Source organism: Mauremys reevesii, linkage group 12, assembly GCF_016161935.1.
Source record: "Mauremys reevesii isolate NIE-2019 linkage group 12, ASM1616193v1, whole genome shotgun sequence".
Lineage (NCBI taxonomy): Eukaryota > Metazoa > Chordata > Testudines > Geoemydidae > Mauremys > Mauremys reevesii.
The window spans coordinates 16,555,784-16,574,983 of NC_052634.1; the positions used below are offsets into that span (position 1 = coordinate 16,555,784).

Genomic DNA, 19,200 nt, shown 5'->3' on the forward strand with positions numbered 1-19,200 from the left:
CTGAAGCTAAACGTCAGGGCCTCCCCTCCCCACCACACACATACTAATATGTAGTGCACTAACGGATCCATTTGAGGTAGACAGAAGAACTGGAAGAAGAACACACAGTGGTGTTTTCTAATATCAAAGACAATAAATAGATGTTAAAAGGTTCAAGAGACTGAACAAAAGAGAAGTCTCATCGATATGACATAGGATTGTTCCAGCCTTAAGGCAAAGGAAAACTTTATGGGACATGGTCAAGAAAGTAGTTACATGACAAAGTATCTTGCAAAGCTGTGCTCGCTCCCAGGCTAAGATATACTGTGTTTTGTAACAAGATGGCAGCATCTCAACTACTTGCCATGATTCCAAAGCAAAAAAAGTGCGGAGGATGGGGAAGGAATGCTGAACATACTTAAAACAGCTAACGTATGTCACAGTTCAGGGCAACTGCTCCAGTATACCCCCTCTGTTGTCCAGCAAGGGCACCCACTCCAAGCTTCTTGGCTGTCACCTCTCTTGGGTGGAGACTCTGTCCCTCCTGACTGGGTTTTTTCCAGGCTACATTGTTTCCTGGCTACACAGAGTTCCCCAGCAAGTCAGACTGCCTAAGCAGGCCTACTCGGCTTTCTTCTCAGAGGCTATACACAGCATAACAAAGTAAAAAGTGATTTTATTAAATACAGAAAGTAGGATTTAAGTGGTTTTAAGTAGTAACAGACAGAACAAAGTAAGTTACTAAGCAAAATAAAACAAAATATGCAAATCTATGTCTAATCAAACTGAAGACAGATCATCTCATCCTTGGAGATGCTTTAGTAAGTTTTTTCCTCAGACTGGACACCTTTCAGGCCTGGGCACAATTCTTTCCCCTGGTACAGCTCTTGTTCCAGCTCAGGTGGTAGCTAGGGGATTCTTCATGAAGGCTCCCACTTTGTTCTGTTCCACCCATTTATATATCTTTTGCATAAGGCGGGAATCCTTTGTCCCTCTCTGGGTTCCCACCCCCTCCTTCTCAATGGACAGACACCAGGTTAAAGATGGATTCCGTTCAGGTGACATGATCACATGTCACTGTAAGACTTCAAGCCTTTATTCCTCCCAGCCTGACTCACAGGAAGGCTTGCCTGCAAACAGAGCCATCCACAGTCAATTGTCCTGGTTGATAGGAGCCATCAAGATTCCAAACCACCATTAATGGCCCACACTTTGCATAATTACAATAAGCCCTCAGAGTTACATTTCATATTTCTAGCTTTAGATACAAAAGTGATACATTTATACAAATAGAATAACCACACTCAGAAAATTATAAACTTTGTAATAATACCTTACAAAAGATCTTTTGCATAAAGCATATTCCAGTTACATTATATTCACTCATTAGCATATATTTATAAAATCATATAAAGTGCAACGTCACACTTATCTTCTGTATTACTCTGTTCAATAGAGGCATTGGGGGAATGCATACATGGAGTATAAAGGCGTCTCCCCGTGAGTGTTTCCCCAGGCCTGCTCTGGAGCAGAATGTCGGGCATTTTTTGTTCGTTGCTGTGGCAAATAGATCCAGTTGGGGATAACCCCAGGTCTGGAAAATGCCGGAAAGAATGCTGTTGTTGCTGGTGGCCGCCACCAACTCTTGCTGGTGGCCGCTCTAACAATTTTTCCTAAAATACTTAATTAACTTTAGGAAAAACAAATAAATATGCACATAGACATGTCCAAATCATTGTAATTTATCCATGTAGGTTTTTTGGTTTTGTTTTGTTTTTCGCAGACTCAATAAAAACAACGTACAATTGCCTATTCTTTACTGGACCTAAAGAGAATAGCTACACAAACAAGGTGCTCTGAACGGTCTCGTCTTTTTGTCTTGTTTCTTTTGCCCCCTTTTTTTTAAGGCTTGCTAGCTATAAGTAAGTCTGCTCTGAAAAGTGATATTTGTATGTTTGTTAATATCACTTTTCACAGCAGACTTACTCAGCCTCAGCAAGCCCAGGGATAAATTAAGCCCTGGATGGGAATGTGGCTACAGAGGCAGCGGGGGCCAGGGGCAATGGAGGAGGCAGCAGGGGCCAGAGGTAATGGGGAGGGAGGTGAGCTCGGGGCCAGAGCTTGCCACTGTGCAGCCAGGGAACGGAGCCCAAAGCCCCACATCCAGGGGATATGGAAATCCCTGCCGTCTGCCACCCCAGGGCTGAAGCCCAACTACACCACCCCCGGGAACGTGGAGAACTCACTGACTGCCTGCTCCTCCAGCTTGTCTTTCTCCAGAGAGGGGCAGGGCCCAACCACTGCTGGTGGCCCCTGGGGAGGGCCTGCTGCTTTGCCCATCCCTCTCTCCCAAATCACTGCCCAGGAGGCTGTGGCTGCAAGAAAAGCCCCTGGTGGCCACATTTGAGAAACGCTGGCCTAGACACCTTGAACAACCGAACATGTGGGTTGCTGATGGGCATAGGCTGCTTACAACGATCACATGGCTTAAAGCCTGGGGACCTGGGCATGCCCCGTCCCTAGGCTGAGTCCCGTCCAGGACCAACTAACCAGAACTAAACACTAAGAGAACTATTAACTATATACAACTATTTTACAGGAAAACGTTTGTGAAAAACATTGAACAAAGCAAAATGCAGAAGTTCCAGCACTGTCACTGGCAGCAAGAAGGAACTGAGGGTGGGGGGAGCCAGCGGCGCCCCTTATACCGCAGTATTTGCATGCCTCTCCAGGGGGCGCCAGAGACGGTCCCCTACAGATACCACGGAGGGGAAGTATCAGAGAAGTAGCCGTGTTAGTCTGGATCTGTAAAAGCAGCAAAGAGTCCTGTGGCACCTTATAGACTAACAGACGTTTTGGAGCATGAGCTTTCGTGGGTGAATACCCACTTCGTTGGATGGGGGAAAACGTCCAGCACTGGTGCATGTGGCGAGCACACACACCTAATATGGAATGGACGTGACAAGCACTCAAAGAAGAACTCAATAGTGAAACTTGAGCCGATAAGAATATTCATGTGAACAAGAATTTTAATTATAAAATAGAAAAGAGCTATCATGAACTCACAGTAACTGCTCTTCAAACATCTCTGTTTTCTCAAAACTTAAATGCAAAGTATTTCAAACCTGGTCTAAAGCCACAATTAGTAAATATGCATGCTATTTTTGTAAGTTATACTTTTAGATGGAGCTTTCAAAACTAATCTGAAACCATTCAACAGTTTTCTGCTCTATAATGCAAACAACTTAAGATGTAAACACATTTTTGTTACAAAGCGCATCCAGACCAACAGCCTAGAAATCAAGTTCCAAACTGACTGAACCACCAACATATTTTACAGAAAGGACAGAGGTTAGACTGGAAGTGCTGGTATATCGCCAATATAGCAGCATCACAAAACCCGAACAGAAAATAAAAACACTCAACATGAAACCTAATTCATTTTTTAAAAAATAGACTTAAAAGTAATTTCAAGTACCTATGTCTCCCTATAAAATCATATCTTCCTATTTAAAAAAAAAAAAAGTTTGTCCCCTGTAACTGCATGACAGGCCCAAACAAACAGGGGGAACCGACTACACGGATGAAGCAGTGAAAAATAATATATACAAAGTGCTGTCGCACAAAGAAAATGGAAAAGAAAAGTCATTTAACTTTCCCACTACAGTGATCACAGATGGTACAAGTAACAGTAGCAACACATTCAAACTGTGATTTTAAGCGGTTTCCCTTTAAGACAGACAATATATTGCTATTCCTCCCAGATCACCGTAACTTTCTCCCAATATTACCTGGGGGAATTTTCCAGCACCATTAACTCTGCTCAGCATGGCCAACACAAAAGCTGCCGTTTTTCCTGTCCCCGACTGGCTCTGTGCTATAAGATTTTGAGATCTGCAAAACAATAAGAATTTAGTCAGTTATGCATAGGTTTTATAATTGCAAAAACATTTGTAGTGTTGTTAGGTGTTCGTGTTGTTCTCCAAATAGAGAGGGTGTGTGCACATGGGGGGGATTATATACAAAAAGGGATTTCCTCGAGAGGTAGATTATAAAAACAGGAAGAAGATGACAGGAAATGTGTCCCAGGTACACGCAGCACAACACAAGGCACAAAACAGAACGTGGGAGACAGAGGAGTAGCCTTGTTAGTCTGGATCTGTAAAAGCAGCAAAGAATCCTGTGGCACCTTATAGACTAACAGACGTTTTGGAGCATGAGCTTTCGTGGGTGAATACCCACTTCGTCGGACAAAGTGGGTATTCACCCACGAAAGCTCATGATCCAAAACGTCTGTTAGTCTATAAGGTGCCACAGGAGACAGAGGAGTAAGGGAAGAGAATTGGGATAAGTACAGGAGGAAGTCAGAACAGAGATGCAGGTGGATGGGAGATTACTCAGGACCTGGAAGAAAGGATGAGTATCTCAAACTGGATATTATGAGAGACAGGAAGCCAGTGGAGGATTGATGACTACTCCTGGTGGAATTCTGTGCCACTGCGTGTGTGCCGAATTCATGTCCCCTGCAGATTTCTTTGCTTCCCCACAGAAAAATGACTGACAGGGAAGTCACAAGAGTCCCCTGCAGCGCGAGTACATTGTTTCAGGCACCTGGAGCAGCCAGCAGAGGGGTAAATCACTGGGAGGGAGGGGCTGGGGATGCTGTGGCAGGCACAGGGTGATCTACCTCTGTGCAGACAGTGGCTGTGCTTCCCACTGCATGCTGGAGCCACCATGTTTGTTTATTGACAAATTTATTGAAATAATTTTGTATACTTTTAAAATATTGTGTGCAGAATTTTAATTTTTTTGGCCCAGAATACTCTCAGGAGTAGATGACACAGTCAAAGCAGGATGAGAGGAAGATTACGTTGGCAGCAGCATTTTGGACAGGCTAGAGGATGGGAAAAGGTGATAGGCAGGAAGATCAAATAAGAGAGGGTTATAGTGGTAAAAGTGAGAAATGGGCAGATTTTGTAGATATCAAGAAGATAATGACAAGTGTTTAGGCTCCTGATGTGGAGAGAAGGAAAGAGTTAATGCCTAACTTAGATCATGGGCCTGGGAGGGTCAGCTGACTCAGGCTTGTAGGGCTCAGGTTCTGGCTCTGGGACTGAAAAACTGCTGTGTAAACATTCCAGCTCAGGTTGGAGCCCGAGCTCTGGGACGCCTGCATGGGTGGAGAGTCCCAGAGCTCAGGCTCCAACCCGAGGCTGAACATCCACCCAGTGATATTTATCTCCATAGCCTGAGCCCCACAAGCCCAAATCAGATGACCTGGGCCAGCCATGGCCGTGCTGCAGGGCTTTTATTCCCATGCAGACATACCTGGGACAGCCAGCAACTGGAGACTATGCAGGCAGGCAGGGGGTCCTGAACAACTCTGTGAGACTCTGGCCAGCTCCACACGGCAAGGCCCCGGGACAGAGCAGCACCTCCATCCCCTGACTCACCTCAGCAGGCCACCCAGCCTCTCTGGGTTGGGAGGGACATGCAACCAAAAATTGTAACTAAAAGGAGGGCCTCAGCTCAAAATGTTTGAAAACCCCTTAAGGTGTAGGGAGGGGGTAGCTAGAGGCTGTGTGCTGGCAGGGGTGTTGCTCCAGGTACAGGCAGCTATGTGCCAGGAGGACTGTGGCTCAGGCTGCAGGGAGGGGCTGTGTCTGAGGGGATATTGCTGCTGCGAGGCCAAGCTGTGCAGGCAGCCTGCATGGGGAAACTGACCTGGACACATAGAGCACCTGGTGTCACTGCTCCTCCATCCCCACCCAAACATTCCTCCACGCTCCCCTAGGGGGGCTTGGGCCTGCCCCACGCAGCAGGGCTTGCTTGGGGAGGGAGCAGGGCCAAATGGAAGGCAGAAATCTGTCCCCCCTCCCTCTGTCTGTCACCCAAGCCTTGCAATGCCCCCGCTACTCCTCCCCAAACTACTCCATGGGAAACACTGAATGGAATCTAGTGTGACACCAAGACAGAAGGAGTCAGGGAAGGAGATTAAGCATTGCAGGTATGATCAGCCAGGGAGGAGAACCAGAAGCATGGGAAGAGTCCGGGGGAGACATGGGGGGCTTTCCCCCCCAAACTGCAATGCCATAAGCAGAGCGGGGCAGCCCCGGGGACAGCTCCACACCCACTGATACCCCAACTCCAGGACAGAGGCAGGAAGCTGGAGCCAGGCAGTGCAGGGTGGCTGCTGCTCTAGCTGGTGCCACGGAGGCTCCCCCGCCATCCTCCTCCTGCTGGTGCTCTTCAGCTCTCGGCCCCCTTTGACTGCTCATACAGCTGGTAAGAGCTGCCTGGGCAGGGGAACCCAGCTGCAGGACTGGAAGAGCCCTCTGGGAACAGCGACCACAGGGGGGGCCCTCCCGGGACCCTCCCAGGACACAGCCCTGAGCTATTCTCTGCCTGCACCCTGAGCTACCCCCAGTTATCTGCTCCCTGCACCTTGAGCTGTTTTCAAACTTTTTGAGTTACCCCCCCCCCACGCAAACACACTTTGAGTTATAATTTTTTATTGCACCCTCCCCTTCCCTCAAACCCAGACGGGCTGGGTGGGCTGCTGAGGTCAGTTGGGGGTGGAGGTGGCGCTCCCTCTTCAGGCCCCTCCATGTGGAGCTGGCCCTGCTCTGCCAGGCCTTGCCCCCCCGCAAATACAGAAGTCAAACTATGCCTATGACCAGAATGGCAGAGATATGAAAATAATGAACAGATGCAAATAGCATGTTTTACACCTTGTTTTTCAAGTACTCACGGGTCAGCTAGCATCATAGGAAGCGCTGTCTCCTGTATCTTGGATGGTCTGTTGAAACCCATTTCATAAATCCCCTGTAATAACTCTTTCTTCCTGTCAAACCCGGAAAAAAAATCAAACTATGTACAAGCAAGTGATGAGATGCCCTAGGACAGTGCTTTTCAAAATGTTTTAGGATGCATACTCCTTTCCAAATCTACCGTGTACCCCCATCTGAGATATGGTCATAACATACCTGTGATGAGATTTCCAAACCCTACTAAATAAAATGTGTTACGGGATTTTTCTCATGTCTTTTTCTCCAGTCTGGGAACTGGAGTAGGACATTCAGGCATGTTAAATTACCGATACCAGAGTATTTGTAACAAAAACAAGGTTTATGAAAAGCCAAGAGAAAATGGAGTTAAAACAAAAGCAATCGTTAGCTTAACCTATCCAGCTGAACTGGACAGGACATTCTCGGTTGAGTCAGAGGAAAAAAGACCTTAATGTCTAAAAAGCAAGACCTCTTCTGTCTGACAGTCTCTTGTCAGAGTCAGCCCCTGCTGTCAAGTCCAGAGAGATAGATAGGGTACCCCAACCACAATCCTGGGTTGCCACCCTACCTTCCAAACCAGTTTTATCCAATTAGTCACACACTCAGTAGGGTTTGGGGGACTCTGCATTCTTTAAGAGATGGGCCACTGAGGATAAAAAGCTGCTTTACCAATGTTTAATATCTGTCTCTCACATGCTAAACATCTTAGCTCAGATACTGACCCACTCACTGTATTCAACCAATCCCCATTTCTGCTGGGGAAAGCAATTCGGTGTGACCTTTTACCATTTATTTTTTGTCCCTTACCATGAAACAAATTATTGCCCAATCCATCTTCTATTGGGGAATATAAAATATTGACCAAACCCAATGCTCTGTCACAGGTACCACACACACTCTTGGGAGAGGTATCACCATAAGATCTTTTGCAGCGTATTATCAGCATGTTTTGGTTTTAAAGCTTATGAAGACGTGTTCTAACTGTTTCTTGCTGTGGCTCTAGTCCAGCAGACAGAAGGAAGACTCATCTGTTGGCATAACACCATCATTTCCTATACACCTTCTGGTTTCCCTTGGAAATCTTGCATCTAATCCTAATCAGGGCCTGGGTATACCACAAAAATAACCATGATTAAACGTGGTTAGGAAACATCAGTGAAAATCCATGTTGTAATATGGTCGGATCATAGCTGTGTGGAAAGACTGACATGCTTAAGCCACGTTTAGGAACTATTTTAGCCTATATATTTACCAACATTAAAAACAGTTTTCTTTATAGCTATAGATTGTTTTTCCTTTTCATACTGGCAAGAAAAAAAACCTCTTTAATGTGTTTATAGCTATGACATCTAAAAATCAGTGTTAAAATATGGGTGGATTATAATCGTGTTTCAGTGTGTTTTTTGGATATGGTACCAGGACATGTTAGTCTCACAAGAAAAACTCATACAGATACAGGACAAGATCACACTACAGTGGAATGGATGGATCCTTCAATGTAGGTCTGCGTGTCTTCCCCATTTTCGCTGTATTTGATTTTTACTGTATTGTACTATCACTCCCAAATTCAAAGGAGACTGCGTGACAGAACATGACTAAAACCCCCACGTAGTTACTACTGGCCCGTTGATCTGAGACTGCCCTTTTTCAGTGTGTAGTTCTGTCCCAGGTACTCACAGATGTAGTTCTTCAAAGGTTTTTACTGAGAAGAGAGGGGAGCTGGGATCTCGCTGCAGGACTTCAACATGATGATTGGATTCTACCAGAGACTTCCGGATAAGCTTGTTTAAAAGGGAATTTTCTGCTAAATCCACTGTGTGAGCATGGAAGTAAAAAAAAAAAAAAAAAAAAGGAAAGAAAGAAAAGGAACAGTTCACCACACCTGGCAGGCTGTATAAAAGTCACAGCTTAATTCTCGTAAGTGCTAGAAATGGAGTGTTTTTAAAACAAAAAAGTAAATACAAGCCCCCATCTTGCTTTAAGAATGTCATTTTCACTTTCCCTACTGATCTCAATGTCAATTTCACTTTTATATAGCATCTTTCATCTAAATGAAACCCAAAACACTTGATTATACAAACTATACTTCGCTTCACCAGGAATCACTTCACTTCATGCAGCACTGAACAGCAGTCACTTCTGAGGTGAAACAGCGGCTGCTAGAAAGTGTACAGTGGCAATATAAAAAAAGTTTAAGACAGGGAGTTAATAAGACTCTCCTTGAATTTGAGAATACCTTTTGACAATGGGAGAGCAAAAGTAAGCAGAATCTATTTTTAACCAATGGTAATTTACCAGAATAAACCTTTAACTTTGGTTATAGACACTTAGCCTATTCCATAAATAAGGACTGTAACAAAAGTACAATTTAAGCAGTTTTGTCTCATTTGCATTCCACGTCTTGTCTGTTAGACTGTAAGCTCTTTGGAGCAGGGACTATGCTTTTTCTATGCCTTTTACAGTACTGTGTACATTTATGGAGTGATAAGTATATAATACCTTGTGAGAAGTATATAATACCTGGGGCTGTCAATTAGTTGCTGTTAACGCAAGCAATTAATGCAAAACAAACTAACTAGATAAAGTTGCCATTAATCACAGGTTTAATTGCACTGTTTAACAACAGAATACTAATTTAAATTTATTATAAATATTTTGGATATTTTTCTACGTTTTCAAATATACTGATTTCAATGACAACACAGAATACAAAAAGAACAGGAGTACTTGGAGTAGCAGCCGTGCTAGTCTGTATCCACAAAAAGAACAGGCGTACTCCTGTTCTTTTTGTGGATACAGACTAACGTGGCTGCTACTCTGAAACCTGACAGAATACAAAGTGCACAGTGCTCACTTTATATTATTATTTTTTATTACAAATATTTGCACTGTAAAAAAGATAAAATAGTATTTTTCTATTCACCTCATACAAGTACTGAAGTGCAATCTCTTTATCGTGACAGTGCAACTTACAAATGTAGATTTTTTTTTACATGACTGCACTTAAAAACAAAATGATGTAAAACTTGAGAGCCTACAAGTCCACTCAGTCCTAATTCTTGTTCAGCCAATCACTAAGACAAACAAGTTTGTTTACATTTACAGGAGAGAATGCTGCCGATTTCTTATTTACAATGTCACTTGAAAGTGAGAACAGAGGTTTGTATGGCACTGTTGTAGCCGGCATTGCAAGGTATTTATGTGCCAGATATGCTAACATTCGTATGCCCCTTCATACTTCGCCTACCAATCCAGAGGACATGCTTCCATGCTGAATTTAAATCGGTATCCTATTATTGTTTAACAGTCTGATCAAAATTGCGATTGTGATCATTTTTTAAATCTAGTGGTTAATTGTGATTTTTTGAATCGTTTGACAGCCCTACTTGTGACTAACATGGGTGTCTTTGTGAAGACATCCCACTATCCTCTCCACTCTTTCCATATGTGCCACTGACGTGAGCAAACAGTGAATCGAAAAGGCAAGAACCCTGTCCTCTGAAGGACTGAGAAAGCAAAGCTCTTGTATGTTTTATTGACAGTACCTGATCACTCAAAGGGAGCAGACAGGTGGAGTCATTGTACACACACCCACAAGATCAAAACGTAGCCAGTAGATCCTAATTATAAGCTGAATAGACTTGGCAGTGCTCCTTTAATCAAGCAAAGCTTGGACAAGTTTTGTGATCCCACCTTTATCATCTTCCTTATCTTCCTCTTCTCCATCACTTGCATATTTTTTCCCTTAAGGAAAGAAAGCCACAAAACTTACATTGAATGTACAAGCATACAATACAATACTTTTATTTTAAATAAACAGACAATATAAAAAAGGAAATAAGGACATCCCAGGGAATTACAGACCAGTCAGCTTAACTTCTGTATCCAGAAAAGATAATGGAGCAAATAATTAAGCAATCAATTTGCAAACACCTAGAAGATAATAAAGTGATAAGTAACATTCAGCATGGATTTGTCAAGAACAGATTGTGCCAAACCAACCTGATAGCTTTCTTTGACAGGGTAACAAGCCTTGTGGATAGAGGGGAAGCCACAGACGTGGTATATCTTGACTTTAGTAAAGCTTTTGATACTGTCTCGCATGACCTCCTCATAAACAAACTAGGGAAATGCAACCTAGATGGAGCTACTACAAGGTGGGTGTAAAACTGATTGGAAAACTGTTCCCAGAGAGTAGTTATCAGTGGTTCACAATCAAGCTGGAAAGACATAATGAGTGGGGTCCCGCAGGGATCAGTTCTGGGATTGAAAAAACTGGGTTTGTTTAGTCTGGAAAAGAGAAGACTAAGAGGGGATATCATAACAATTTTCAAGTACGTAAAAGGTTGTTACAAGGGGATGGGATAAAAATTGTTTTTCTTAACCTCTCAGGATAGGACAAGAAGCAGTGGTCTTAAACTGCAGCAAGGGAGGTTTAGGTTGGACATTAGGAAAAACTTCCTGTCAGGGCGGTTAAGCACTGGAATAAATTGCCTAGGGAGGTTGCAGAATCTCCATCATTGGAGATTTTTAAGAGCAGGTTAGACAAACACCTGTCAAGAATGGTCTAGATAATGCTTAGTCCTGCCATGAGTGCAGGAGACTAGACTAGATGACCTCTCAAGGTCCTTTCCAATCCTATGATTCTATGTGCCACGCTGATTATTGGATAGCCAACAATTATTCACAAGCCAAGATTTTAAAAGATACAGCTAGTCAGAAGCCAGCACATTTTATACAAGACAAAGTATACTGTACTTTTACAAATCAAAACTTTGAGGATCTTACAGATTTAGACCCTGCAAGTAGAGTGTCACTTCAAATTTAAAGTTTTTAAAAGTTTAGTATCTAAGAAGAATGGAAAGATTTCCATATGAGAGATTGAAATGATCAGGACTACTTCATTTAGAAAAGAGACAAAGAAGAGGGGACAAGAATGACTGGCATAGAGTAGGTAAAAGCACTTCTATTTACCCTTTCTTACAATACGAGACCAAAAGGACATCCCATGAAATTGAAAGAGACTAAATTTAAATTTGATAAAGGAGATAATTTTTATGCAGTACATAATGTGTTGGAACTCACTGCCACAAGAGTCATTGCTATAGTCCAAGATCTTACTGAGGTATCGGAGGGGTAGCCGCATTAGTCTCGATCTGTAAAAGCAGCAAAGAGTCCTGTGGCACCTTATAGACTAACAGCATGAGCTTTCGTGGGTGAATACCCACTTCGTCGGATGCATGTAGTGGAAATTTCCAGGGGCAGATATATATAGGCAAGCAAGAAGCAAGCTAGAGATATTGGGGACTTCAATAACTCAGACATAGGCTAGGGGTTTGTTATAGAAGTGGATGGGTGAGATTCTGTGGCCTGCGTTGTGCAGGAGGTCAGACTAGATGATCATAATGGTCCCTTCTGACCTTAAAGTCTATGACGAGGTTAGTTCAATCAGGGAGGATGAGGCCCTCTTCTAGCAGTTGAGATGTGAAAACCAAGGGAGGAGAAACTGCTTTTGTAGTTGGCAAGCCATTCAGTCAATTCCAAGAGTTTTGTGAGAGTCGTTAAAGGATTGCACAGTTATACAGATACTGAAAACACCTGCAGTTACATGACACAGCATACAAAAATAAATATGGGAAAAATCAAACCAAACTCTAGGGAAACTTCAGAGTGGCTTGTATATAATCAGAATCCAAAGGGCAGGGCTCTTAAGCCTGATTCACAGGATGAAGGGTGAGAGGAAGTAGATCCCACTGAGAGGAAGCCGACATTACCACTGTGTGGTGCAAATTACCGTGCCTCACAGGAAATAAGGAACTGAACAACAAAAACCAAGAGGTCACCAGGTGGCATGTCTGAAGAATGCACTGTACAAAGCACAAGGAGAACAGAGATGCTCCTAATGGCACAAGGAGAACAGAGATGCTCCTAATGGCACAAGGAGAACAGAGATGCTGTTACCACACAGCAGACTGAGCTTCTGAAGGGGCTGTCCCATACCTAAAGAAGAACAGAAGATTTGGAAATCAGCTGAATATTTGGAGACTGGGCCACCAATGACAGAGGAAATGTTATTTACACTGCCAAGAGGAAGCTAAAAGAAGTGGAAGGTGTACTGAGAGCCAAATCCAAGGGACAGCATCAGCTATTCCTGATTAAGTCTACATGTGGACGCTGGTGGGGCGGTCTACACAGGGAGTTATTCCAACTAGCTATTCCTTATTAACTCCATATGTGGACAGGAGTATTCAGGAATAAGTGTGCTTTACTCCAAATTAGCTTAATTCATTTGGAAGTTAATTCAATTAATTCAGAATAAGGCACTATTATTCTAGAATAAGACCATGTCCTCAGGAAGGTATTCAGAAACAGCTATTCTTTAAATTCACACCCTGCTTTACTCTTCATTAACTTTCATGGGGTTTGTCTACAAAAGCTGTCACTGTCCTGATGGGGAATGTAAAGGGGGCAACTAAGAAACGCCCTTTCCTTTTACTACCCGCTGTGGAACGGGTGGGGACCTGCTTTGGGTGCCATGGGACAGCACCCCACTCATATGGCCAATGCTCACTTAAGGGTGCGATCCTCAGCTGAGCCCTTACCTAGGGTGAGGAAGCTGGCATTCCTGATGCCCCTGAGGCTCTGGGAGGTGCAGAGTCCAGAAAACTGGAAGGGAGAAGGGACATGAGCAGGGCAGGGGCAATGGGGGTTGAGGGGGAAAAGAACAACAGCAGGTGGGGATAAGCAGAGGAGAGATTGGGGGTAACAAGCGTGGGGACTGGGGTGGTGGTGGGGTAACAGTAGCAGAGGGGTGGGGATAACAGGGAAGGGGGAACAGGATGTAACAGGAGAGGGGATGAGGGTAACGGTAGAGGGGACAGATGATGGGGTAACCGGGAGCAGGGTAACAAAGGAGGGGGAACAGGATTTAAGAGGAGGTCATTATGGGACAGGGATAACAAGGATTGAGGACAGGGGACAGCAGGGGAACAGGGGTAACAGATTGAGGGGGGGAACAGGCAATAGGGTAACAGGGATTGAGGTGGGGCAGGGAGTAACGAGGATTGAAGGGGTCAGGCGATGGGGTAATGGGGATTGAGGTGGGACAGTGGGTAACGGGGGTTTGAAGGGGACAAGCAATTGAGTAACAGGGGGATGGGATAACGGGGATTGAGGTGGGACAGTGGATTGAGGGTGACAGGTGATGGGGTAACGGAGATTGAGGTGGAACGGGGGTAACGAGGAATTGAGGGGGATAGACATTGGGGTAACAGGGATTGAGGTGGGACAGGGGTAAAGGAGGATTGAGGGAGAGAGGCAATGGGGTAACAGGGAGATGGGATAATGGGGGATTTAGGGGAACAGGCAATGGGGTAACGGGATTAAAGGGGACAGGTGATGGGGTAATAGGGATTGAGGTGGGACAGAAGGTAAAGGGGGACTGAAGGGGACAGGGAATGGGTAACAGGGGGATGGGGGACTGAGGGAGACAGGCGATGGGGTAATGGGGATTGAGGTGGGACGGGAGTAATTGAGGATTGAAGGGGACAGGCAATGGGGTAATGAGATGGGACAGGTGTTGGCGTAATAGGGGTTTGAGGGGGACAGGCGATGGGATAACAGGGATTGAATTGGGATGGGGGATTGAGGGGAACAGGGAATGGGGTAACAGGGATTGAGGTGGTTCAGGGGATTGATGGGGTAACAGGGGGATGGGGAAATGGGGATTGAGGTGCGACAGGAGGTAACGGGATTTAAGGGGACAGGTGATGGGGTAACAGGGCAAAGGGGTAACGGGGGATTGAGGGTGACAGGCGATGGGGTTAACTGGGGATTGAGGGAGACAGGCGATGGGGTAACGGGGGATTGAAAGGGACAGGCGATGGGGTAACAGGGGGATGGGGTAACGAGGACTGAAGGGGACAGGCGGTGGGTAACGGGGGATTGAGGGGACAGATGATGGGGTGACAGGCAATGGGGTAATGGGGGACTGAAGGGGACAGGCAATGGGGTAACGGGGGATTGAAGGGGACAGGCGATGGGGTAACAGGGCGATGGGGTAACAGGTGATTGAAGGGGACAGGCGGTGGGTAACAGGGCGATGGGGTAATGGGGATTGAAGAGAACAGGCGATGGGGTGATGGGGATAGGCAATGGGGTAACAGGGCGATGGGGTAATGGGGGATTGAAAGGGACAGGCGGTGGGGTCACAGGGCCATGGGGCGATGGGGTAACGGGGATAGGTGGTGAGTAACAGAGGGTTGGGGTGACGGGGACAGGAGATGGTGTAACGGGGGATTGAAGGGGACAGGTGATGGGGTAACAGGGCGATGGGGTAACGGGACAGGCGGTGGGGTAACAGGGCAATGGGGGGACTGGGGGTGGGGTAACAGGGCAATGGGGTAACGGGAATAGAGGGGGACAGGCGGTGGGGTCACAGGGCCTTGGGGCGATGGGGTAACGGGGATAGGTGGTGAGTAACAGAGGGTTGGGGTGACGGGGACAGGAGATGGTGTAACGGGGGATTGAAGGGGACAGGTGATGGGATAACGGGGCGATGGGGTAACAGGGATAGACGGGGACAGGCGGTGGGGTCACAGGGCGATGGGGCTATGGGGTAATGGGGACAGGTGGTGGGTAACAGGGGGTTGGGGTGACGGGACAGGAGATGGGGTAACGGGGATTGAAGGGGACAGGCGATGGGGTAACAGGGCAATGATTGAAGGGACAGGCGGTGGGGTCACAGGGCGATGGGGTAACGGGGACAGGTGGTGGGTAACAGGGGGTTGGGGTGACGGGGACAGGAGATGGGGTAACGGTGGATTGAAGGGGGCAGGCGATGGTGTAACGGGGCGATGGGGTAACCGGGACTGACGGGGGCAGGGCGGGGTACCGGTTAAGGGGGAGGGGGCCCCGGGGCTGAGGGGCCGGGCCTGCCCCACTCACACTGTGCGCCAAACCGGCGCTGTCCCGGTCCACCCCGCCGCGGCCCCGCGAGCTCATGGCCGCCCCGCCACGTGCCGCGCCCGCCCGTTAGCGGTGCCAAGGGCGGAACGCTCACCGTCGCCCCACGCGGCGGGGGCGGGGCAGCTCCTGAATATGCATGAGGGCGGGGCGATGGCGAGCACGGGAGAAGAAGGGGGCGGGGTTGCTGCCGCTGGCCCCGCCCCCAGCGCAAAGGGGGTTCTGTGTCCTGCCCCACCGTGACCTGTCCCAAGGGGGAGTCCCAGCCCCGCCCCCGGCACAAAGGGGGTTCTGTGTCCTGCCCCACCGTGACCTGTCCCAAGGGGGAGTCCCAGCCCCGCCCCCGGCACAAAGGGGGTTCTGTGTCCTGCCCCACCGTGACCTGTCCCAAGGGGGAGTCCCAGCCCCGCCCCCAGCACAAAGGGGGTTCTCTGTCCTGCCCCACCGCGACCTGTCCCCAGGGGGAGTCCCAGCGCCACCCCAGAGCACAAAGGGGGTTCTCTGTCCCACCCCAGGGCTCCAAGGGGGTCTCTGCTCTCAAATGGCTTCTTAGACCGCTGGCCTCCCAAGACCGCTGCCATGCAGGTTCGTGGTCCTGCTGTGCTCCATCATGGGAACCACCACTTGCCTGCCCTTTTTCAAAGGGGTGTGTCATTTTCTGACAATATACAACCAATGATTTTTTTAAAATCCTCCAGTATCTTACTGTGGGGTCTGGAGTTATTAATGTAAGACCACAATCATCCTCCAGTTTGGGTTCATTACTGTTTAATAAGGGATATGCTGGACTTGGTGGCTAAAATTTGAAAGGAAAAGGCAGCAGAGTGAAGAGCGGAGAATGAGTTCCTGTAGCTTGAAGCCGAAGTGACACACACCTGCTCCTCTATCTAGAGCAAAGAGAATCACTTGGTTGGGGTAGGGCTTGAAGTGAGCCAGATTATGCTGAGCTGGTAACTTATAAGGTTTTTTTGAGGATGCTATCTTGTTCTTCAGAAACATTTTAAAAAAGTGTAAGGTCTAGCACTTACAATTATGGAGAAAGCTGGAAAATCATGCAAACTGATGCAGCAGCATCTGTCTGAATCTTCAGAGAGCCTGAAACAATAATAGTTACAAATATTCAAAAGATATTTTGAACTCAGATGTCTAAGGATAATGATAAATGTAAAAAGAAAGAAGAGTCCTGTGGCACCTTATAGACTAACAGATGTATTGGAGCATAAGCTTTCGTGGGTGAATACCCACTTCATCAGATTTAAATGTAAAAATTGTTGTGTTTTGCTGATATCCAAGCATACAACAAAGGAGAGGAAGGATTACAAATTTGCGCTTTCGAGTGTGACCAGCATCTCATGTGAGTGAGGCTTGGGAGAGTGCCATTACCCCCCCCCCCCCGCTGCCCAATTTGGGGTCTCCAAGCTGTGATCATATCAGCAATGAAAATATTAAATAGCATTGGGCTATTTTATGAATAGGTGACCTCGTGGGAGCAGCAAGGCACTCAAGAAATGGGGGTAGTAAAGCAGTATCTAGTGTTTTTTCCTCTTCCCTAGCTTGGCTTATAGGAATTGGAATCTTTTGGCTAAGGCCTGAAACCAAGACTTGACCACTTGGGGCCATTAAAAATTCCATAGCCACTTATAAATTAAAAACACTTTTTTGTATATTTAATACTATTATAAATGCTGGAGGCAAAGTGAGGTTTAGGGTGGAGGCTGACAGCTCGTGACCCCCTGAGGGGTCCCAACCCCCAGTTTGAGAACCCCTGGCTTAAGCCATGGGAGGCAGTGTGGTCTAGTGGTTACTGCACAGAACTGGGAGTCACCATAGCTAGTTTCTAATCCCAGCTCTGTCACTGACTGGCTATGGCCTTCCTTGGACAAGTCACTAGGACAGGGGCAGGCAAACTTTTCGGCCTGAGGGTTTTAGAAATTGTATGGAGAGCGGGTTAGGGGAGGCTGTGCCTCTTCAAACAGCCAAGCGTGGCCCAGCCCCTGCCCCCTATCCCCACCCCCCCCCGCTTCTCACTCCCTAACACCCCCCCGGGACCCCTGCCCCATCCAACCCCTCCTTGTTACCTGACTCCCCGCCCCCCAGGATCCCTGCCCCATCCAACCACCCCTTCTCCCTGTCCATTGACCAACTACAGGACCCCTGCCCCTGACTGTACCCCACTGCCCCATACAACCCCCCCTCCTTCCTGACTGCTCCCCAGGACCCCTGCCCCATCCAACCACCCCTTCTCCCTGACTGCCCCTTGCTGTTCCATCCAATCCCCCCTCCTTCCTGACTGCCCTCATTCAACTCATTCCCCGCCCTGACCCCATCCATACTCCTGCCCACCACCCCGAACTCCCCTGCCCTCTATCCAACCCCCCCTGCTCCCTGCCCCCTTACCATGCTGCCTGGAGCACCAGTGGCTGGTGGCGCTACAGCCACGCCATAGGCCAGACTCTGCTGCTGCATTGCCCCAGGAGCTCGCTGCCCCGGGGCCCAGAGCTCTCAGTGAACTGAGGCTGCTGGGGAGGGGCCGGGGACTAGCTTCCCAGGCCAGGAGCTCAAAGGCTGGGCAGGAGGGGCCCGCAGGCAGTAGTTTGCCCACCTCTGCACTATGGCCTGGTTTTCAGATGTGCTGACTACCTGCAGCTCCCTCTGGAGTCATGGGTATGGTGGCCTGTACCTCTGAAAATCAGGCCTGAAAGCTCCACACTTGCTTGGGAACAACATGACTTTGCCTGCCTTTGTACGATGCTTTTTGGTCTATGGCTGAAAAGCACAGTTGATGCCAAGTGTGATGAATCATTAAAAATCCCTCTCTCCTTTACATCAGAGGCTGACTCCAGAGGCCTCTCTGGAGGAGGATTTCACACTGACATGATGGTGATTATTAAAGGTAATAACTGGAGATTACCAATCTCCTAGAAGTGGAAGGGATCTTGAAAGTTCATTGAATCCAGCCCCCTACCTTCACTAGCATTACTAATTTTTGCCCCAGATCCCTAAGTGGCCCCCTCAAGGATTGAACTCACAACCCTGGGTTTAGCAGGCCAATGTTCAAACCACTGAGCTATCCCTCATCCCCCACCACAAAAAAACAAACCAAAAAAAAAAAAAAGCACATAGCTACATTTCAGGCCATGAGGTACAGCATAACCCTGGTCAGTATGTAAGGGGTGGAATGATAACCACATGGTTAGGGTGCTAACTCAGGAAACCAGTGCTCAGCTCCCTGCTCTATCAAACACTTCCTGTATGACTTTGAGCAGATCTCCTTGTCCCACTGTGCCTCAGTTTCCCCTCTATAAAATGGGGCTAATAGTACTTCGCTGCACAAGAGGGGTGATATGAGGATAAATGCCATAGTACCTCATGGTATTTAGTGTCACAGAGGCCATATACACACTATATAGAGATTCAGATTATTTGTAAAGTCCCCCTGAGAAGGGCAAAGACGCCTCCAACGCTTCCT

General features: G+C 47.1%; 1 protein-coding gene across 2 annotated transcripts in view; it reads right to left on the bottom strand.

Annotated features, from left to right (window-relative positions):
- DDX25 (DEAD-box helicase 25) overlaps positions 1-15,839 on the bottom strand; it is a 30,433-nt gene extending 14,594 nt beyond the window's left edge. The window contains exons 1-6 of one of the 2 annotated variants that reach the window (XM_039496308.1): positions 15,714-15,839; positions 13,370-13,433; positions 10,461-10,511; positions 8,445-8,580; positions 6,731-6,823; positions 3,771-3,873 (exon numbers count right to left, since the gene is read on the bottom strand). In XM_039496308.1, the coding sequence (XP_039352242.1) occupies positions 3,771-3,873; positions 6,731-6,823; positions 8,445-8,580; positions 10,461-10,511; positions 13,370-13,433; positions 15,714-15,770 (504 nt within the window). In that variant the 5' untranslated portion in view covers positions 15,771-15,839. Of the gene's footprint in view, positions 1-3,770; positions 3,874-6,730; positions 6,824-8,444; positions 8,581-10,312; positions 10,434-10,460; positions 10,512-13,369; positions 13,434-15,713 lie in introns of those variants that run through there. The other variant, XM_039496309.1, reaches the window with a different exon arrangement.
- Positions 15,840-19,200: the final 3,361 nt, after the last annotated feature.